The sequence below is a fragment of the Rhea americana genome, unplaced genomic scaffold (genome assembly GCF_003343005.1).
Source record: "Rhea americana isolate MKP2758 unplaced genomic scaffold, rheAme1 scaffold_11, whole genome shotgun sequence".
Classification (NCBI taxonomy): Eukaryota; Metazoa; Chordata; class Aves; order Rheiformes; family Rheidae; genus Rhea; species Rhea americana.
Window position 1 is genome coordinate 6,686,650 of NW_028185150.1, and position 24,029 is coordinate 6,710,678.

General features: G+C 33.7%; 1 protein-coding gene across 2 annotated transcripts in view; it reads right to left on the reverse strand.

Annotated features, from left to right (window-relative positions):
- Positions 1 to 1,052: 1,052 nt before the first annotated feature.
- The window catches only part of VPS13A (vacuolar protein sorting 13 homolog A), a 116,968-nt gene continuing 93,991 nt past the window's right edge, over positions 1,053 to 24,029 (reverse strand). For both annotated transcript variants that reach the window (XM_085313554.1, XM_085313562.1), the window contains 13 exons: positions 23,887 to 24,000; positions 23,196 to 23,341; positions 23,007 to 23,088; positions 21,621 to 21,734; positions 21,138 to 21,213; positions 20,858 to 21,021; positions 20,484 to 20,529; positions 20,095 to 20,218; positions 19,685 to 19,799; positions 9,435 to 9,520; positions 8,642 to 8,765; positions 7,077 to 7,151; positions 1,053 to 4,126 (listed from right to left, as the gene is read on the reverse strand). In XM_085313554.1, the coding sequence (XP_085169680.1) occupies positions 4,076 to 4,126; positions 7,077 to 7,151; positions 8,642 to 8,765; positions 9,435 to 9,520; positions 19,685 to 19,799; positions 20,095 to 20,218; positions 20,484 to 20,529; positions 20,858 to 21,021; positions 21,138 to 21,213; positions 21,621 to 21,734; positions 23,007 to 23,088; positions 23,196 to 23,341; positions 23,887 to 24,000 (1,317 nt within the window). In that variant the 3' untranslated portion in view covers positions 1,053 to 4,075. The remainder of the gene's footprint in view (positions 4,127 to 7,076; positions 7,152 to 8,641; positions 8,766 to 9,434; positions 9,521 to 19,684; positions 19,800 to 20,094; positions 20,219 to 20,483; positions 20,530 to 20,857; positions 21,022 to 21,137; positions 21,214 to 21,620; positions 21,735 to 23,006; positions 23,089 to 23,195; positions 23,342 to 23,886; positions 24,001 to 24,029) is intronic.

A 24,029-nucleotide genomic window follows, 5' to 3' on the forward strand; every position in this document is an offset into this window, starting at 1 on the left:
AGTTTTTGCTACATCTATACTAAGGTTTTATCAGTTTACATGGAAAAGAGATCGCCTGGCAGAATTTCACCTAATGCTGGAAAAAAATTCCTGTAGAATTGTGTGATGTGCAGAAGAAAGACTGAAGCCTCTTGCCTTGTACAATAATTACATGATTACAAGCAGTCCAGTTTTTAAGTAATTTTTTTCTGAAATTCAGATGTGGAAGGATTATAAATAATAAAAAGTTTCTGAATTGTTTTGCGGAATATTCTAATGATTTTTGAAGCTAAGATAAYGCCAGAAAATAAATAAAAAGCAAACAAGATACAACAGTGTCAACATCATATGACACTGGATGAAGATAAGTCACAAGATTTAGCTATCTTGTGAAGATACGTGACTTATTTATTGAAATCATTTCACATTTTAGAATTGTTAATCAACTGACATTGATTAACATTAGATTCCTCTCTCAGCCACAAAAGCAAAAACAGTGATAGAGATCATGGTTGCATTTCCAGGCCAAATAGTTGAAGCTTTTAGATGATGTATGTGTGTGCTTGCTTATCCTGGACAAGCAAATGCCAAATTAATCCATCAGTACGAATATTAATACTTACATATGAGAATGACAAATGACAAGATTGTAGTTTTAGAATGGTGCTGTAAGTATTAAATTTTAACTACCAATATGTAGTAATACTAATTTTGTATTGATTGGTGCGTGACATCTATTTGCAAATACATGGTTAAAAATAACTTGAACAAAAAACCTTACAGAATTCTTTTGAGAAACGAGTGCTATCCTGAAGTGAGATCTGCTATCTTGAATTTGTAAGTTCAGTTGTTATAAGGACAAGTTAGCTCATCCTTACAGTAAACCGAAAGTAGCAACTGAAGTTTGAATTCTGCTCTCTCAAAGCTTGCTACAGCAAAAGCTCTACCTTGTGTTTTCAGAGACAGGATTTGGTCTAGGTTGTCATTTTCTACCTGAAAATTCTGAGTGACACTGATTAACAGGATTAAATAAAACTTTCAACTAATGCAATATGTAGAGAATCAAGTTATAATTACATCCAATAAAATATAGTTTCACTTTATTGAAGGTGAAGAAAAGGCCTGGGAAAAAAAATGAAAGCTATGCAAATGGCCATGCAGCTGAGCAAAAAGAGATGCAAATACTTTGACTTACATATGTTTTACTTACATGTCTGGCATATAACACAGGACATTTCATAAGCTAGTCATGTGGATCCAGTAGAACTATTGGTCACCATCTTTTATATTTATTTTTTTCTTTCTTTTCACAGAGGTAATTCTAACTAGTAAGAAATAATAATTACTACAGAGAAGCAAAATGACTTTTTCTCAAAATAAATCTAGGTAACAGTCATCTAGAAAATATTTTTCAATAAAGGTCATGGCATATTTTTAAATACAACAGTGTACAGACTTAAATGCCTGCATTTTAATTTTTATTTATTCCCCCTTTTCAATACATATAAATTAATAAAAACTAGTATTATATATAATTCTTTCTTGTTGAAAAATGTATATATTGAAATACGGAATGAGGCAGAGTACATATCTGCACTAATCCAGTAAACTACATAATGGCATGACTAAATAACTTTCTCCTCTCCAAAATTTATAACCAACCAAGTTCAATATTGTCAGGTAAGGTCTGTATTTTTTTTTATTTATGTTAAGGGAAGTAAATACATATCTAATGAACTAAAAACTGAGAAGAACAGAGGTTGTCCACTGAGAATGACAAAATTTATTCAGGATGGTATGGAGAGAGAAATGGATGAGAAGAAAGGAAGAAGATACAGAGTAGAAAAAAAGATCTCTAGAAAATTATGTTGTGATTACAAGCTGCAACAATGGGGGTGCTGGGCAAGTCCTACAATAATCTTTTTAACATTCTGGAAACTGATGGAACCAGGACACTTTCAGATGCTTTTAGTTCTCATGTTAAGGCTTTCAGGTAGCACACATCAAAATAGTTTACAGCAAAATAGCAATGCTGAGGGAATTATTTTTTTCAAAGCAGAGGTTTAACTACAACCATGCACTGCCCTTTAAAACTCATTAGTGGTTACACTGATCAATCATTACTGAAGAGCACTTGATGAGAATCAGGAGTTTGTTGGCAAAGTACAAGAAAGATAAGAATTGGAAATGAATAACTCATCAAAACAGAGGCTCTGTGAAAGTATATGAAATAGGGTGAATTGAAAAGTTGCACAAATGGGAATGTACAAAATACTTGCAAGAGCAAGCAGAAGTGGAAGTTGCAGCAGTTGTACAGTAAATACTGAAGGTAAAAAGAGGAGGAGACAACTAACAGTATTCAGGAATAAGGACTGTGATGCAACTGTCATGCCCAAGATGTAAAGTGATTGCTTAAAAAGAAATTATAGATGTAGAGTGGTACTTAGTGCAGCTAAGGACACTACTCATCTAAGGCAAAGTACACTACTATATTGGCATGACTGTAACCTGAGTTATGCTTCTGGTATGTGTTTCTTGTTCAAACCAATGGAGGAACACAGTCATTGCCATAGTTTGAAAATCACTTATTTTTGATTTAATTTATATCAAAATATCAAAGAATACACTTTATGGGGAAATTACAATATTATTCGTATTATTTAACCAACTAAATGGTTACTCAAGAGCAAAGACAAGTAAATTAAAAAACTACAGTTGCAACTAGCATGTCAGTCATTTTAGATTTTACAATAATGCAACAGCTTGCCTCGCAAGTACCACCAGCTATTTCAGAATAATTAAAAGCCATAGGTATAAACATTCCAAACAATTGTTTGTAAAGAATATGCTGGCAGCAGACACTTACTACATGCACCAGATACTTTGAAGACTTTGATACAGGAATTTATTCAAATCTTCATTTAACACTCAATTGTTTCCCTTATTTTCTGTATCAATTCACCAATACTGTAATTACTGAAACTAAGAAATAAGAAGTATCCAACATCTTCAGGATCTTGCTACTGAAGTTCTGTTTCATGGATATGAAACTTAAATTTTCATTGGGAAGTAAAGTTGATAAAAACTGTGAAATATCGTATTTATTATTAATATAAATTTGCTTCTATTAGTCATTTTAGTTTGCCTAACACGCAATACTGTGTAATCSAGGRKATATATATATATATWTTTTTTTTGTATACAACAGTGTTCTTATACCCCAAAACTTCCTCAATGAGTTGCAAGTCTTTTGATAACTTTTATTTAGAATAACAGGGTTTCATTCACATTCCTAGTGTAGAGATGTGTTAATTTCCCATATTATATGCTTTTGTAAACTGAYAGAATTTCTTCAAATATTTCCTTGAGTAAAAGATAAAAAAGTTTACACTAGAAGTGGTATTTTGTTTTAAGTTCATCATAACATATTGTATTCATTTACAAAAAGAAAAAGGTATTTGTTAAGGAAGCAGCCCCCCTTTTTCATTCATACACTTAAATTAGACATTTCTGATCAGCACCATCCTTCTTAGAACTGGAGTTGCAAGACTACAGCTGATTAAGTTCACATTTCCCCATTTCAGATGAAAAAATCTGAATTTCAACACAGCATGATGCCTCAAAATATACGAAAACTGAGGACAGAAACTAAACATTTGATTTTCAAATTCTTTTTTGAATTTAAATCAAACATCTGCTCTGAATAATATTATAAGAATTATTCCAGAGCTCAATTTCAGTATCAAATGTAAAGAACTGGAAGTAAAACATACTCATTTTATATTGTGTTTTCGAAAAATGAAATCTGGAATTTGTAAGTAAAAAAATCCAACATGCCAAAAGTTGGCAGATTTTTTCTCCTGATCATTAGTTTTTTGGTTTTTTGTGGTTTTTTTTTTCAACTGAACAGTAGCATTTTTGTGACGATGATTTGCAAGTGGTATCAGTAGACCAATTCAACCATTATAAATAGGATCATAAATCCTCCTCTCCTTTGTTTTGTTGATGATAACTCAATTAGTTCTGTATGTTACAGAGGAGTTAAAAGGTAACTTGTTTATTCAATGTTCTTCACATCTTGTTGCTTCTTTGGTGGTTACTGTTTTGGCTGATTCTCTCTCACTTCTTCCAGTTTAGAAAGGATCCACTGTGTGAGGGAAAAAGGAAAAAATGAAAATGTTTCTTTAGTAAAAACCATACAGAGCAACTGAAAATTATACTGAGATGACCAGACACTTCACCATACACACTCTTTCCTTAGCTGAGTTTTAGCACAGTGCTAGCAATCCTCCTGTAGATTTTTAATGCCTGATTTTTATGTATGAAGATGGAAACATTTTAAATATCAACATCTGACATGGTGACACTGAGGACCACATAAATTGACTGGGTCCGAAGTTCAGTCTGCTGGTCTGCAGTTCAGTGGAAAATAAAGGACATTGCACACAATCGCTACTAATGTTGTGCCTTGGTCAAAGGCTCAAGACAAGTTGCAGATGCGATTCTAGAAGCAAGGATAACAAAAGACAATGGACAAGAATACGCTGTGGCAACATGATAATACAGTTATTCAGTCAATACTATTCAGTTTCTTTTCATATATTTCAAATTTATGTGTGAATAGAACATACTGAAAGGGGAATTAAGTTTCTGAGAGAATAGGAAAAAAGGGGGGACAGTGACATTGCGATACATATATATATATATATTATGTGTTCAAGAAAGATGAGTGGATTATTACAAATTAGATCCTGTTTTAAAGCAAAAGTAGGGTCCTAGATCTGTAGGATCCCCTCCTCCCATCACAAGTAGACTCCCCAAAAATGAGAGCCTCCTTAGCAAGATGCTGAATGCCTGAAAGAAGACATGGCTCTTGAATAAATCACTACATTCAGCCTAGAATACAGCACTGCTCATAGATGCAGAAACACGTTGTAGTGTCCACTACACAAGTAAGGGGAAAAGTGCTCACAAAGTGAAGAGGAGTGTTCACAGGAGTCTCCCTGAAGTGCCTTTGTTCTCTCAACAAAGAGTGCAAGTTTTGTCTTCACTGCTCCTACAACACTTTGCTTCAGTGTCCCTCTCTGTGCATAAACACAGGTGTATCATTTGCAGGTATGAGCCACCAGTTAAAGGCCCAGAAGCAACTCTCAAAAAACCCAAAATTGCCTATTAACTTTGTCTTTGAAGATGCCTTGCTACCTGCACTTTGGAAAGACTAGCTGGATGTGCTTCACTGGGACAGCACTTTGCATAAAAAAAGAAAGAAGCATACATCCCAAATTCATCATACAGATGCGGCAAGATGTACAGCAGATTCCACCCAGTGAAAACCCCACTGTAAACTGCAGCTTACTTGCATTCAGTAGGACAGCCCCTGCACACCACGACAGCCATTTTGAACAAATCTGCAAAGCATTCCTTCACTAAGATAAAGCCACCATCCACAGCAAGTCTCACAGTGAACTTTCCTCCTCATATTCTTACTCCTGCTACACTTGGTTTTCTGAAGTCTACAGGCTTCTCCAGGAAAATAAGCACAACAAACATTTTTGTGAAAGGTATGTACAACCTTTCCAATTTTCTTTTCCTTGCATCTCTCTTGGAGATGTTCCCATCTTTACCAGCCCATTAAAAAAACAACAAAAAAATCATTGCAAAAGAGATAAAATCACACTATGACACAAGAGTATCAGAATCAGTGGTACAGAAGGCAGACTATTTTCCACCTTGCTCTTAAAAGCAGGTGTTCATTAGATGATGTACTAATTTGTGTTTTGCTCTTCCTTTTCATTTAGCTGCAAGTGAATATGGGATTCAGTTTCCACACAGTATCTTGAATCTCAGGAGAGGAAAAAAACACCAAGAGTTCCGTACCTCCAAAGAGCACAGAGAAATAAAATTCAGCATAGAGCCTGAAATACCTTGACGCTACGCACTGCTTCTTACAGTACGAAGCAAAGGGTACCACTCAGCTCTAGTTAGAAACTATCCTCAAGACAACAAAAGCAACTTAAACTTCTGAGCAAGTGCAGCTTTTGTAGACTGACTCAAAGCTTGATCCTAGGGTACCATATCCCACTAGTGTGAATATAATAAAAATCTGATAGATTAATCTCATTTTCTATTTGTGAAAATAAGAGGGAAAAAAAAAAAAAAAAAGACTGAGCTTGAATACTCTGCTCTATCACAGTTCTGGTATCATACCTAAACTATCTCCGCTCTCTGCTCTAGCAATGTAATGACATCAAAATGGGAAGATGTTGATTTCGTACCACACATCAAAATGTGTGATGTAATTCTTCAATCAAAACTGTAGTTGGAAGAACAAAAGAATGAATCCTAGTTATGGAGGTAATTTATAAATATCATTCTATTAAAATGTACTATTTATTTTACATTCCTGACTGATTAGTTTATTCTTAGCAATACTGTTAAATCAGCTGTGCCAGACATTACCATTCCATCGATTTAAGTATGGAAAAGTTTGATGTTGGGACTGGCTCTTTCTGAAACTGAGCAGTGAACAGATCATTGGCATTTCTATCTGTATAATGGCTATATAGCAATACAGAATATCAATATATATAGCAGTTTCATAAGAATCATGTTCTAACTGAATTAACTACAGAATACTCTCTATACAGGGGAGCACTCTGGCTTGTACTGAAGCATTGCAAAAATAAAATCCACTGCATAAATAAAAACAATTATATACTTTTTACCTCCACTCACAAAAACTTCATATGTGTATCTACTAAATCAGCAGCCATTATGGCTGGCAGAAATAGACACGTTTATTAACATTTGACAGCAACTGAGTGATAATGTGTATTACATGAATAAAAATTCTTACAAGCATCTACTTGAAAGTGGGAAAACAGCTTGTTTTTTACACTGTAAATACCAGCTAGCTGATCTGAAAAATTGCAGTTCTAAAACCCATGATCATATTGTTTCCCACTGGAGGTGAACTGTCTTAATAACCTACAAAATATTTTTTTTTGTCAACAGTCATGAGGCTAAGAACATTTCTATTCCACTTACCACTAAAGCAAATTTAACATAGTATAATTTCAATAATATTTCGAGTTTACCTTAGCATCCTCCGGAGTTTTAAAATTAATAATTTTTCCAAATTCTTTGGCGTGGAACACAGATTTAACTCGTTCCTAAAAAATAAAAAACAAATCAGAAGTGAATTTAGTTTCTTCAAACTTGATGAGTAAGAATTTACTTATTATTAATGCAGCTATGGTTCAGAGAGCAACATGTACCCATTACACTAATCTACCTACATTCACATGGCATGCATGCACCCCGAGAAACTTTGCTCCTTGCCTGAAGGAACAGTGAAGTGGAACATTTCCACTTCATCTTTTGCCATGGAGTCCCTGAAGACTGAATTATAAAAATAGGCAGGAATGGAAAGCAGATAATGAAATACATGGGCTCCTAAATCCAGTACCCTCTAAATTAGTAGTTTTTCATTCCCTGTCAAGTCACTGCCTGTATGGACATTCCACTAACACTGACTTGCAAGCAGTGCCTTAGATAGCGAAAACAGCAGGAACATAGGCATTACTTTGTTAAATACAGTTTTCAGCCTCAGATTTTACTCAATAAAGAGCACATTGCAGACACRAGAACTCTCAAATGACTGCTCTATAAAAGTTAAAAGAAAAATGTTATTCAGTATTGCCTGAAGTGGCAGAAACTAAGAATTATGGTAGGATTTCCTCCTACAAAAGTTCGTATGTAGTTAGATAACCAGCTTGGGGGATTCCAAGCCAATATTGCTCTGTCTTTCATGCTCTCTGCAACAGAAATAAAAAGAAATGAGTGAAAAACTGAATGACCTTGTTCTTTGCAGATACAATGTCAAGACTGCCGTGACATCCAAAATGTGTAATTACAGTGAGGTTTATAGAAACAAACAAACAAACAAATTGCAGGTAAATTGATTTGAAGGCAATTCAGCCACCATCTTGACAGAAATMCAGGATTAGTTCTTTAGGGACCTTGCCTCTATAAGCAGGCTCTGTCATCAACATCTGGCTCAATCCTTTCTTCTTTGTAAAAATACCAGGGAAGAAAAGATTTTTGGTTTTGTTTTTTAATGAAAAATTACAGCTGAAAGCAACATTCCTCTGCTTGAGCTGAGAAGGGTAAGTTTTTATAATGGTATCAATACCCTACTATAATTCTGAAGAACTTGATCAATAGCAGATAGAAAAAAAAATTTTTTTGAAGCATAGTGTATGCAAAAGGATTGGCCTAATATATTTGAATCTTTGGGACAACAATAATTTTACATATTTTTACATGCTGCCTTTCAATTTCAGGCAGAGTGCATAATAGATATTCTGTGAGCTTCTGAGAAAAAAAAAAGAGATTTTTGCTGCATCACTATTTTCCAGATTATTAATACACCACAAAGCGATGCATCCAGAAGACAGACATTGGCTGGAAAAAAAATCAAGTTACCTTTCTGCTCAAAATGATCAGAGGTATGTAATCTCAGTAGTTTTCTGATGCCAAATTTCAGTTCTCTTTCCCAACTGCATCTCAGCTAGAAGAGGTGTCAGGAATTCAAAACTCAAGATAATAAACAGCAACACAAAAAGGAAATAAAACACTAGATTAGATTAGGTTAACATACCTTGGCTTCAATGCGTAACCTTCTGCCATCAACAATGAATGGCTCTTTGGTAAATTCATCGTAAGTGTATTGCCATTCACATGTCAGCTGTCCAAACGTGCCTTTTGTCACAAATAACACACCACTGGACAGAACAGAATAAAATTAACAATTTAAGAATTAATGTTAAAATAAAACACTTAAAGGTTATCAAGTTGTGTTAAACACTAGATCTAGTGATGCTATTCACTGTTTCAAAATAGTTCTGATCTAATTATATGTAACAATCATACAGCTTACATTTTGAAAGACTTAATTCTGAAGGTTCACTTATTTAAATTATTATATTTTACAGTAGAACAGTAGTACTACCTCTAGCTTTATTTCTAGGAAAAGTTTTATGGACTTTTCATCTAAGAAGGATGCCTGATATTCCACTGCTAGATGTTACTGACTTTCCATTCCTATATTATCTTTCTTTTCCTTCAGGATGCTAATTTATAGATGAATCCCACAGTTCCACTGGCTTCAGCCTGACTAGATTTATAACAGATCTGTCTTGGTTACATAAATCACAAAACTCACATCCTTTTCTACCCTTAAGTAGAAGAACTACTATGATACCTCGAATAACATACTGCTCAGCAGTGTTGCTCCAAACAAGACAGTCAATRCACTAAGCTTGCTTTCCCCATTTTTCTATCTACAAATGTAATGCCAGACATGTAAAAGCAGTTACCGATCAAGAATTAAGACATGCATATTTTGATGATACAGTTTCAACTACTTACTATTCAGAGACAAAACTGTTTACCTTTTTGTTACCATTAACAAATCAGTACTGTTGACCATGGCATGTGCAATGTATCTGAATTTTGCAAATCTTCCATTTTCAATTTTCTAAAAGAGAGAAAAATTTTATAGCTTTGAATGTGCTAAAGTCATTTTTTCATTTTGCACTCAAAGTATATTTATCACAGTAAGTATAAATTATTACCACGTGCTTTTAAATAAAATGTTACTTTCAAAAACTCAGAATGTGACTGATCTGTGACATCTCATGTTCTTGATTATGTAGAATTACTTGGTCTCTGTTAAGGAACAATATAATTGCCAAAAAGATTTCAGAACTCAGTTTTCTATGTATTTTTAGTGCTTTCCAAACTTGTGTGGATTCATGCAGTTTAAGAGTCAGCATGAGAAATAAGTGCATTCAATAGAGATCTAGGGAGGACTCACTTCCTAATCTTTATGCAGAGTCGCCTCCAAAACATTAGTTATTAACCCAGGGAATAGATCTGTACTTAATTCCATACAAAACACAACATTTTGCATACAGCGAGACTGAAGAAATGCACTGAAGACAATGCTTAGCTTGTTTCTGTTTTTGTTTGTTTGTCCTCAGMTTGCTTAATTTATTCCTACATTTTCTGTGAATATTGCAGTAGGATTTTCTTTATTAGGAAGCTGAACTTAAAATGAGGAGGACAGCAGATTACTCAATTTTAAATACKGAGTGCCTGCAACTTTAACATGACTTAGCAATATTAGAATTTCCAACTTCCACACAGTGAGTGACCAAAGTAAGATTACTGCATCCCCGTTGAGGATAGCAACATGACTCTTGCATGTACCTGATCTGTTGCAAATTAGAAATAAAAATAGATTAGTATGAACTAGTATGATTCAATGGAGTTACCTATAACCATATTGTTACAGATACCATATCCTAATATTTTGTAAAAATATGTAGGTAAATTCTTACTGAAGTTAACATAATAAAACTATTTAATGAGTATTCACCACCACTGTAATGATTTCAATTTTCTAAACGAGATAAAAGACTAACAGTAAGGACATTTAATTAGGTGTACATTAAAACTGGAAAATCTGAAAAGCAAACCAACAGAGAACTCCACTTGACCTAACAGATTTTTAGGAAAGATGCATTCCTTCAAAGATGCTGTTCAGTGATGAAAATACATAAGCATTTCAGTAACAGGTTTCCAACAGAGAACTTTCCAGAAAAAAATCATAAACAGCATGTCAGAAAGTTTAGACTATTTCTCTCTCTAACTCAGCTGGGTTGCAAAATCACAACTACTGATCACATGTCTATCTGTGTAAGTCACTACTTGAATTTAGCACTGCTAGAGCTTTGGTAAAGGGGAGGAAGAATTCAGCAAGAAAAATGGTGTAAGAAATAAGTAAGAAAGTAAGGGCTTGACAAACTGGATTTTTTTTTCTCTCTCTTCTAAAGACGTTTTTGGAAACTCCTTATTCAGGTTCTGTCTAGCAGTCACCATGCTTCTGATTTGAATCTCTCCCCGCCTCRTGCACAAAGTAGGAGCTTAGACCTCTGCAAATAACTGAAAAAAACCTCCCTCTCAAACCAGCATCTCCAATGATGCAAAAGATGACCTATTTGTGTGCCAGAGAAGAGGGCCTGCTGCACAGACAACCAGCACCGACGGGACCCCTCAGCAAAGGTAACAGGCTCCTGGTCTGGTTCAGTGTACGAACTGAACCATCATCATTCATGGCATGAGTAGTTTAACGAGACATAGAGAGAAAAGGTGAAGGAGAAAACTGGCATAACTTCCACATTTGGAAAATTTTATGTGTGAAAGATGAAGGACCGGTGAGTAGAGGTAACAAATTCATAGTTGTATTTAATGTGCAGACCACCACCAACCTTTTTGTTGTTGTTSTTCTTCTCTTATAGACTAAACCTACTCCAAACTCTTCCAAGCACGGTAATTATCTTTCTTCTATTAAAAGAAATTGCCGGGGAGATTTATTTAGCAACAACCCCCACCACAGCCTCATTAGGATGAAAAACACTTTTAGTCATTCTGCAGCACCAAAGCAAGATCAACTTTTTTGTGCTTTGCGTAATGTAGAGGTAAGGCTGGAGTAGGGCCTGAAAGTAGTTTCATAGACAATAGAGAATAATTGGAAAATAAAAAAAAAAAAATGACAAGTGCCGTACAGGTCTTCTGAAAATTTAACACTTGTACCTACCATGATGCTGTGGTACAACAACTAAATATTCTCCCTAAAGATACTTAATTTTTTTTAGATATTCCTATTTTCCAACTTTTTCTTAACATTTGACTTGCACCTATACAATATGAAATACCTCATAGAGGGATATCCAAATTTACTGCTAATTCTCACAGCACTACTGTGCTCCGCTAATGAAGTAGTTTATAAAACTCAGACACAAAAGGACTTATAATTAATCCTTCAATATGGATGTTTATGTATTTTTAATTGTATGTATTATTAATGTTTTGAGTAGGACTGGAGTAACTCGGACTACGATTTGACTGATCATGTAAAACTACTAARCAATGAAAGGTTAAAATCCATCAGTTATTGCTTGTTCAATATTAGTTTCATTACTGTAAGAAAACAGTTTTTAAAAACACATAATTTCCATATTTTAACATAAAAAGGTACAGCAACCTGGTTATGTTAGCAAATGTTTGAGGTTTCATTCAATAAAAAAATTAAATGAATCTCTTCAGAAATGATACTCCAATAGCTCTAAAATGCAGACTGATCCAAGCACACACCTCCTCCTCCTCCTAYCTGCAGATTAGTCTTACCTGTAGTACATTTACCTGCCACTGCAATAATCTAGTATCAGATGTGATCATCTATTTAGAGGTAGACATGCAAACATGCCCAGTGACTTAAAAGGTTTAGAGCACTACCTTTGCACTTGGAAAGCATCCCAATCACACACCACACCTCTAACTCACTGGARAGCACAGAGGCCTTTGAAAAAGTCAGAAATGAGATGAGACAAAACATAGTGCAAGGAGTGGAGACGAATTTACATGCAACTAGTATGTGCGATACAAAAAGTCAGGATACGTTTCATACCATTTTTGAACTCATTTTAACTGAATCATTATGTAAAAACTCCTTTGAAGACTGCTACTGCTTAAAAGCTGGTTTAAATGTCTGCCATCCTTTTTCTCTTCATCTTCAGATTACCTTTGATTTTTAATTGTATTTTAGACTGTACATCTATTTCCTCATGAAACCAAGATTGTCCGGATGTATGAATTCTGACAGCAATTCACCGCTGTTATATCAGCAATAGTAATCCACTTTCTCAGCTCATGTCATAAACTGAGTTCTTCAAAAGCTACAGAATTACTTCTATCAGCAGATTAACCTTATATAATATTCATCTTTCCCACAGAAACATTTTAGCAACTTCAAACAGTATTCCAATCTTTATTAGGTTAAATACATGCGAAAAAAATGAGTTGTTAGAGAAAAATTAGTATGTACAAAATTCCTTTTCCAGCTGTGCAAAATCCTATAATCCTTTACAAAGAATTAACACTAATTAACACTAATTGTCATCAGTTGTCTACTATATTCTTCTAGTTGTCCCAGCATGTGATGTGGCTGCATGAAGCACAAAGCTACAACTTTTGTCCCTGAGGAAGGAGAGTCTGCGTTCTAGATTCCCTTCAGCCTTGTGCAACAGCAGCTCTGAAGTTACACTTAAATCAATGTAAATTTGCAGTCAAGTTAGTATTTCAATTTAAGGCTGCAGTATGCAGGACAGTAAAAATGGAAGAATAATAACCTTTGTTTGAGAACTTTGATTTCCTCATGCCAGAAATACAATTTGCACATGCTCATCAGCAGAACAAACTTGGCTGACATTTGGTCTAAATACCAAGAAAATCCACTTGATGAGCTGAGTGGAGAGTGGATTTATACTTTCAAATGATTTCCAGGTCTAGATGTTTTTGTGTTTTCTGCCAAAACAAACAAGGTTCTTTGATTATTTGTGGCATGTAAAGTGTTTACTGGATTAGGGAGAAAGACTAATCTTTCCTCTTTCTGTATTCTCTATGCTGGCCAGCATATAACCCAATATGTACTTTGCCTAGGATATTTCAAGTTATTGTTTGCTTTTCTACAGTATGTAAGCATTCATGCTTCAGCCACAAAAATTAAAATGAGAGTCACACAACCTTCCATATTCTTCTGAAACAACTAGTCTTAGCCAGCTTCCAGTAAATACAAGTAAGTCTTTTATTCGGCATGGTGGGTAATATATGCTTAGTAATACCCAAATATTGTACATGTTAAGTGGTGCCTGTTCTCTCCCTAGTAACACAACAGATTCCCAGAGGAAAGAGGGAGCAGCAAACTAGATTGCATGCATGAATGGGTATCTGATAAAAGTCAGGACAACACAGAATAAAATGAAGTTATTCTGAACTTCTGAAAGAATTTCTCCTTATAATTGTAGGAAGTGAAACCTCAGTTTTAGACAGTGTGTTTTGATACAAACTCAGCCCAAGCGGGGACTGAAGGGGAGAAAAGAGGAGTATGACACTCAACTCATTCAACTCATTCCAACACTCTGCAGCCTGATCTGAAACTGAACTGAACTGAAAGAAAACAGACCCAATTCTTTTTATCTTACAATAACATAAAATACAGAAGCAAAGCCCCTATCACCTTAACAGAGCCCTCAAACTCTCATACTACAAAGGAGAGAGAAAAGAAAAAGGTTATGAATTTAGTTTGATTTCGACCAGGTACTGAGCTGCAGCATACACAACTCACGGTGATTTATGTTTGTAAACATAATACTCGTCTTTCTTTTAGTCCTGTTTCCTTACAGGGGAAAGATTAGCAATTTCTGAAAGAAGGTCTATAGCTGTTGTCAATAACCAACGACAAGGAAGGTGTAAGCAGTCTTTTAAATTACCTCAAAAAACTGTCTACAGTAACTCTTTGCACTAACTTAAGTCTGCAGAGCCTCTATTATGCAGGTCAATAATGTAGTAAGACTGAACACTTGAGAGAAGCTGAATTGCTAACTTGTTCTACAGCTGACAGCAGAAAACTTGGCAGCATTAGCTGAAAGGATGGCACTTAGACCTAGAGTCTTCAGCAAGAATGCCAGGCTCCAAATTCAATTAATCAGAGGAGGGGAAAAGGATGCTATGCAGTCAAAAATTAAATTACTAAAAAATATATTAAACTAGAAAAAAATGCATTTCAAAAATTAGTCCCTATTTCTGTATGTCTTCTACTTTAAATACCAAAAAAAAAACCACCTCAAGATCTTTAAAATGTTTGTGCATTTTTGGTGTATCAACATGTATGGTTAGTTAGCTGTTATACCTTTCAAAGGTTTTGCCTCCATGATGTATGGAGAAATGAAATTCTAACATCACAGGCAATACAATTATTTGTTATCTTAAAATTACCTTCTTTCTTTTTCAAATGCCTATTCAGAGGAGAGTACTCAAGAGAAAAACAAGTACGATACAATCGTATGAAACGATTTTTATTGATGTAAAAATACTTCAAAAATGCAACTAGCCTCCATAAAATAGACAAAATAATCAAAGATACGTAATTGTATTTGCTGAATTTACTAGGAATCCCCCACACCCCCAGTCAGTATTCTAAAATCTCTTCATCTATTTAGGGAAAGAGAATTATTTTTAGCTATATTACAAGGAGGCATAAAGTAATGATATCTGATTGAGAAATGTTGCAATTTACACAACTTTTACTTCCAGATCCTATATGATGTGCAGAGTCGTAAACTCAGAAAATTGCAGAGTTGGGGTAATCTGAGATGTTAATTATAGGATTTCAAAAAACCAAAAAGTCATATTTTTGCAGAGATGCCTCTTCAGTCAAAAAAAACCAATGGCACTTCTTTTTAAAACTGTTTTAAAATGAAGACATACATCTTGTTATAAAACTGAGGTATACTGTTTTGGAAGATAGGTCACTACAGAAAATTTGATGAGATAAAATAAAGAAGAAATTGCACTAAAAATTGATTATATGGACTGAAATACAATAAAGGAAAAAGAAATATTAGATAACGGATTCAAAGTTTACTGCTTTCTATCAATATAGCCAATAAAACATAGCAGTAAGCTTTCAAAAAACTGAACCTATCAATTCCCTCAGCTTTTAGGCATAACACGCCTTTTTTTTATAGAATTAAAGACCCAAATCATTTCCTACACTCTTCAAGCAAATACCTGATATCTATTTGTATCTAAAATGTTCCAAATTTTCTTTGCAGTGTCTCAGGCAATATAGACTGCAATACAGACTTTAAACTACTTCTCCAAGACTTCCTTTACTGATTCTAGCATTACAGAACAAATAGCAGTAAGAGATAGATAGCAATCTTCAATATCAGCAGTCCCAGATAAAACAAGTCAAGTTTGTTCCTCTTTTTATCGAGAGACTAAATGCACATTCTTTGGCTCACTGCCCGAAAGAGTAGACCGTACAGCAGCTTTTAAAGGCATAAAGCTGGAGTAAGCAGATCTACGGTTTTAAGTAATTCTTTCATCAGATTTTTGGAAAGCTAAAAGACAATAGGCTGTGAAGGACATTTCATCACCTTTGGTAAACACCAAATGATTTTAGAAGCACTTTTGCTCAAAAGCTCTCTTAATCCCTGATCACCTTAGAGTGATTCTAATTCTTCAGATACTGGCAAAAGAACTAACTCTAACTTACAGTAATTATTAATACATAAATATTTACTGCAAGACTTCTCCAGAAAATAACACACAATTCTAAAACTACAGCAGTGAACCACAAAAAAAAAAAAAAAAAAAAAGTAGAAAAAAAGACATTCCAGTAAATACAGGAATATAAATAAATCACACAATTTTAAAACAAGTAACATGCAAAGTTATACAGGAAAATTTACAATACACAGTTATGGTGTTTAGTGGTTTTATTCTGTTTTTTCCCTTATCTTGCTTAGCTTAGAACTAAATACTTTTGCACGTTATACATGTCTTACCATGCAGAGCCTGGTAAAGTACTATCATTTGCTCAAGCTGTCAGTGATTTTACATAGACTTTGATGGTTGTTGTTTTTATGAAGACAATAAAGATTGATTTATGAATCAAGTAATTTATAGTCACAATCAGAAATAATTAAACATTTGTATTTCATACACTTCAGGAGTCCAAACGATACATATACTGAGCATTTAAAAATTATGTTTAAACAAACAATGAATGAAAAATTCAATACAGTTAAATGATTTTAAAAAAATATATATTATCTTTTAAATACTTTTCTAGAACATTTAGTGTTTTTATATAATCTAGTTCCAGGAAACATGAGGAACAATGTTGGAACAGAACAGATGAATCCATTTTTAGATATACTTTTTACATGTTTATTGTTAAAAAAAAGCAGACAAAATACTTCTAAAATATGAAATAAATAGAATATAAAACAGTCAAACAGCATTTTAATACCAATAATGATAGTACAACTCATTAAGGTTACACTAAACACATTTAAAGGCATCACATCTAACAAATTGATAAAAACTGTAAAACACTTTGGTAAATGCAAGAACAGATTAAATACATTTAAGAGAACAGCATCTGGAAATAAACTGTAAGTCATAGCATGACTATTTATTCATACTGATCAATATTTTTTCATCTAATATCCAACCCTATGTAAGGTTATTATATTATATTTTCACCCCTTTGCCTAGCACTTGCCATCATATACTTCATTTRCCCACATTTTTCCTTTGCACAATTTAAAAAAATATGAGGTTAACATCAGACAATGCTGATTTCTCAGTGGGAATTATAGCAGCAACATTTAATTCTCAAAGGTCAAAATAATATGACAAAGGCCATGTATATCTGTAACAGTCCATATTATCCTAACTGTCATCATCATCACTACTATTGTGAGTCTTAGTCCATTCCCTGTAGGCCTGTCTTTTCTGAAAGCATGATAAAGGAAGGAGAAAGCAGAAGTATTAGTTCAGAAGTATTAGTTTGAGCTGGCAAGTTAGTTATTAAAGCAAAATAAAACACCCCAATGAAAGTAATTCTGAAATGGCATGTTAATTTGGGATACAAGTACACAAAATCACCTATACCCTATTTACTTTAGTAAAAGCATATGTAGCCACTAAAAAGCTTTATTTAGACCCTTCTGATTTGCTGCTCAAAATGCCGTAACAGTGCCTACAGGGAGGCCAGTTACCAGACCTGCGTGCACAGAAATACTACAAAAGGGGAAATTATTCTTATTTTCCGTTAAAAAAAAAAATTACTATGCTAGGAGAGGAAATTAATCTTATTTTTCCATAAGAAAATATCATGCTAGTAATAAACTACTTCAGATAAGGAACATGAAGTACTTCAAGTCCTACAGAAGTGAAAGAAACATCTCTAGAACCAAAAACAATACACCTGAAAAGCAGTAAGATTAAGATGTCAAACATACTATACCAGAAATTAACACCTGTAAAACAAATTACATAATTTGTTGTTTTATGATTTGACTGTCTGCAGTGAGAATTACCACCCTTGTTTGAAGTTTTCTTCAACTCCTTCAAGAATAATTTTATTAAGAATTGTCAGCAATGCAAACTCACATGAAATGTATCATTTCTCAACCTTAGCTACTTTCAAATGGTGGCTACTATCCCAAAATGACAGCTATTGCTTATTCTTTATCCTTTCAAGTTTGAAAACAGTTAGGTGGTGGTACTCAGCTACACAATAGCATAAAAATTAGAACCAGGTATTTTAAAGGTACATCAGTCAGTGCTTGCAGAATGTTCTTCATGTCTCTCTCTCCCACCTCCCCCCCCCCAAAAAAAAGAAAAGCCAAATGCAAACTTACAAACTTGTGCAAAATTAAGATGCAAAAACAATGCAAAGTCGTTACAGAAGTTCGCACATTTTAGATCTAAATCTGTTGGCTTGCTAACATTCTATTTTCATGATATACCTTTAAACAGAAAAGGGGGATATTTTGGAATCCATTTTCTTATGAGAAAGAAAAAGATTAGCAATTAAGAATTCATTAGCAGCTCCTTTTAACTGTGCTCTAGTTAAGGAATACTGCTTTATAACACTGTCTTTATACTAGAGACCACAGGGAAAAGCTACTTCAGAGAAAGGCACAGGCGTACTACTTATTATTATAGATCTTTCAATTTACTGAGCTAGATTGTCAGTTAAAGGTAGGACGTAAACATAGTTTAGAAACCACAGACTGGACAGTCCTCTCCCAGAATCCTTCTCAGAATGAAATTCATAAGGAATAGAAACAACTAGACTGGAACTGGACATGAAACAACTGTGGCGGTTTGCAGGATAGTCTGAAATCCTCTACAAAGGCTACTTAATTCTTATGAAATCTTCCAATAAGAATTTACTTGAACCATTAAAACTCGTATTTTTGATGATTTTTCCARTATCTCCCTGGCACATTGGTAAATTAAATTGTTTAGCGTGTACTTTAAAAGCTCTATTCTTTTTACATCTCTAGTTTTCATTTGCCTAGTCACTATTTGCACCTTTATTTCCTATAAAATGCAGTTTTATTTATATCAAAGAAAAAAATAGAAACTATATAAACTTGATGGGAATTGAAATTATTTCCTCTGGAATGGAACAAGTTCAATTGTTGACAACTGAGTTATGGTCAATTTTCAAATATGCTTAAATAGCAGCTGAATTATTAAACAGTAATTATTCAAATTAAAAGCTTCTCAGGATGTTCTTGATACAAACAGTACTGTACTTAAAGAATTTTCACATCCTTTCAATGGCTATACTATGATATAAATACAACTATTTTAAGTATGTTTGAAATGGTATGTTTTACAAAAATCTGAGATAAAAACTGTGTTTAAAATGTATTATTATAAAATTATTGAAAAATATATCTTTGTGTTTTTCAACTGGTTTATCAAATATAAAAGGTTAAGCAATCTTTTTCTCCTTTTAAATTGCTCTGCATCTTGCAGAAAGCTCTATAGATATGTTGGTAAAAATATAGTGTCTTTCCCAAAAGTTGTATCACAGAAACTAAATCAAAGTGGATATACTTCCTTAAGAAATTAAATGGCTCTTTCTTACTTTCACTTGGTAAAGTTAAAAAAAAAAGGGGGGGGGGTCGGCAAGAATACTGTAAAATATTTATTTCAATATATGACGACTTTCATTTTATGCCACATTATCTTTCAGTTTCTTCACCTGTAACATTTGACTTCCAGTTCCATCTCTTAATCTGTAAGGTCTAATAACTCCATCTTCACCGAAGAAGCGAGGTGGGCGCAGGCTTATCACATCTTCTGATGAATCTGCAACTCTGAGAACAAAGCAACATATTTAAAATATGTACTATATCTCTCATAAAACAGTACTTAAACATCATGAATTATTTTAATTATAAACTAAATTCAAGTTCTGGTAAAGTGACTCCTATATATGTATTCTGGTAAATGAATACACATCCAGGAAATATTCTATGGAACAGTAGCAACATGGCTGCAATACTAAATCAGCGTTTGAATAAAAATTTCTCATGTAAGTGATACAAAGACAATGTACTCCTACTACTCCACTTCACGCAATGAGCCAGTCTTCATACTTGTTTTACTTACTTTTTAATGCCCTGAAATGTGCTGCTTGCCATGTCTATGATTCCTCCAGTAGGCCTAGCCACTGCTCCCACTAAACCTTTTCCAACACCTTTAAAAAACCCAGCTGCTCCTTCTTTCTGGGCTCCTAAAAGAAAGTAGCAAATCATTACAAAACATTTTGACTTTTTTCTTGTTACTATATTCTTAGCAAATGTAGTTGATATGCAATTATCTAATTAGATATGTAAATACAGTCTCCTCTATATAAAGTTCAGCATCAATAACACAAATTATAAGTCACTAAGAATATAAAATCTTGATATGAAGTTCTACAACTCTGAGATTTATAATCCCGCTCAAATATTAAGATCATAYGAACACAGTTAACACATCAGAAGACCTGCACTTACCTCTTATTGGTTTTGTAACTATTCCTGTTATACCACTGACAAAACCCTACAAAGAGAAATGAGTAAGATATAAGTCTTCAGATTATATTTTTCATATATTATTACATTCCTATCATCACTTCAAAGGTAAACAACCTCGAAGCACATGCTTAAGTATCATAAAATCCATCACAAGTTAAAAGAATTAGAGGTTCCTTCCTTCTCTCAAATTCTTGTATGTTTTTCTTTAAAACTACCACTCCACTGTGGCAACGTATTTGCAAGAACAGGATTAAAACAGAGAGGTACAACTCTGTGGTGATTAGCGTAGTCTATATATGTATTATTAGTCTTGCCTGGATAAAATCTATTAATCATTGTTTTTTTCATCTTACAGAAACTAATCCTTTTCCTCCACGAGTGATACCCTCTCTTAGACCAGTTGGCTGTCTATTCATAGCTTCTCTCCTTTTCTGCTGGTAATCCTCATCCATAGTTATTGCTGCTACTCCTTTTGCCATAGCACCTGTGATTCTCGAAGCAGCACCAGCTAATCCACCTAAGAGAAAATGAAAGATTCTAAGTAAAATGCCAATGCAATTTATAAATACTCCATTATATTGCTCTCTATGTATTCACTACTAAGTATACTACTGTAATAATGCTGAAACTTACCAACTGCTCCCCCTACTAGTGCTTTAAGTCCTAGTGCCATTCCTTCTATAAATTCTTCAGGACCCTGGATGGCTCCCTAAAAATACATTTATTTGAAGTTTTAAATAGCATGTTTATAGATATATAGATAGATATAAAAAGATAAAGTATCCAAACACACAGATACGCACACAGAGAGATGAGAATTACTTTTAAATACAGATCTATGCTCTGAATTCTGCTTAAAGACAAACACAAAAAGTAGACACATTGAGAACTAAGAACGCAAGGAACAGTCTTTTGTGAAGCAGGTGTAACAGACTATTTTCTATTTTTATCCCATTTGAATTTTCTAGTAACATTTCCTGACACTTTCACTAAGAATTTTCAATTATAGATCTAAATTAAAGACAAAAAAATCATTAATACATATCCACATTTTCAGTACAATCCATATGTAATCATTGGTGCTATATATCATAAGCAGTCAGTAGAAATTTTTACCTGATAAGGTTCATAGAAGAATGCTTCTACTCCTTCGGACAGGCCTCTTATGAATCCAAATGGATTACCCAAGACATCAAGGCCAAGAATAAGAACATACATTTGTTTAATAGCCTAAAATAGAATTAGCTTTTGAGTAAAATATTGCAGAAATTACACTAAAATGAGTAATGCAAACAGCACAATCAAAGCAGTATACTAGGAAGAAAAAGATCAGGAAGATAAGCTTAATATCAAAAACGCAATATAACTGAAAAGAGTAGAAATAGTTACATTATAAAAGATTTTATAGTGAGTAAATCACAGAAGGCACAATAAAGTCAGCCAAAGAAACTCTACTTTTTACAAGCAGCCACAAATAACTGAGATTAATGCTCCTGAGATTTTGCAAAACCAGCACATTACCCAGATTTCTCTCACACTGCAGGGCTACTGGACAAAATTTGGTCTGCTTGCATATGCCAAGAGGAGATTTTGTGGATTTTGACTGAGAAATCTTACAACTACATCTACATGAAGGAGAACTGGATTTAGAAAAACACCAAGCATCTCCTAGGAGATTTTCATCCTTCTCTCCGTAGAGAAGAATCAAGGGAATGATGAATGATAAGCAACTCATTCCCCAATTAAAACAGGATTTTTCTCCTTTAAAGTTGGTAGAGCACAAAATAAATACATCATAAGAACACCTTATTACAAATGATGTGTGGATGAAAGAGGACTCCTATTGCTGCAATAACGTGTTTACTGATATCTCTCAAAATGCTGGGACCGACAGTATATAGGTCAAAGGATAATTCTGGTATTACTAGATTCTGAGAGAAAGCATTCCTGGTTTGATAAAAATTCTGCTTTATCAGAATTGCATTGTGTTTTCTTCCATTATCCACTCCATAAATTGTTTTCTTACCCATGCCATTTTATCTCTAGTCATAATTCAGAAATATGCAGTTACTTGCTACCAAAGATAAAGACAATAGCATTCAGCTAATGAATAACAGTTTAATGTAACTTGGTTTTTTAATTTATTCAGAAGTATTTCTTTGTTACTAACAACTTCCTGCCAAAATGGCAATGAGAATTCAAAGACTGTACCAACTAGTCTTTGAATTGCAGTTGATATTTAAGTCATTTCSAGGAAGTATTTAAATTAGCTATCTTAAAAAAGAATGTATTAAGAAGAGAGGAAACAGAATTTGCTTATTATCATTTTAAAATGAGCTCCTCTTTACAATTAGATCATAATTTAAGTTAATAGCTTGTTCCTATGATTTAAAAAAAATATACTAAGGTGAAAGTTATTCTCTATATTTTCATAGTGCTAAAAGCACACAGTGACACACTTAAAATATATTTACTGAAAAACTGAAATTTATTTATTCCAACCTGTTTTGAATAATGCCTTAAAACTGCTGATTGCAATTGTTGTGTAGTACAGAAATGATAGTTGAGTTCAAAGAATGCCAACCTAAAAAAAAAAAAAACTTATTATTATTCAGAGCAAAATAAAACCTAGTATAGGTAAGACTAATGCAACCTTTGGAAGTTATCCTTATAATTATCTTTTCAACTTACTTAAAGACAACATCTTGTACATCCGTAAGTGTGGCACCTATACTCTTCAGCAGGAGATTCAAGGACTGAAGTGGTATCAACTCATTCTTTCTTTCTTCTTTGTTACTATCTTCTCCACCCGTACTAAGTGAAAAGCTCAAGTGTAACTGAAGGACAAAAACAAGATTGTTAAATAATATGAATGTCTGTTAGAAGTATCATGTTTCTATTTTTATAATCTTGTTAGAAGACTTAGGAATTGAGACATGGCATTTTTAATCCTGACTGAACTCAGACTGAATACATATGGACAACACAAATGCACCATTTAAGGCAACAAAAAAAGATACTGGAATTCAAACTGAATAACTACTTTTAAGAAAACAGGAAGTAGGAACTGTTTGCTCATACTTTTAGATGAAGTCCTCAGAATCTTTTAGCTATAATTTAGATCATTATCTTCTTTTCAAAGTAATACTTGTTTCTATAAATAATACTCAAAAGCACAGCATACTGAAAATAGTAAGCACACTGTCCAAACGGGAATGAGAAGGTAAGAGAGTACAAAAAAACCCCCACACTACCTTCTCCAGGGCTTTTTTTTTTGTTTTTGAATTTCACTAGAATTCTTTTCTGTTTCTACTACTGTATCAGACAACACATTCTCTATGTAGAGAGCAAGCACAGGCTATACTACAAAAAAAAGGCATACCTTTATTGGAGAGATATGAAAGTATTCATACAAGCTGATCTGTGATGTATCCGTTGACGATACACTCATCAGTTCTTCCTGAAGAGATTCTACATCCTTTTTGAAAAGTTCCAGCTGTGAATGCATTTTCAAAAAAACATTAC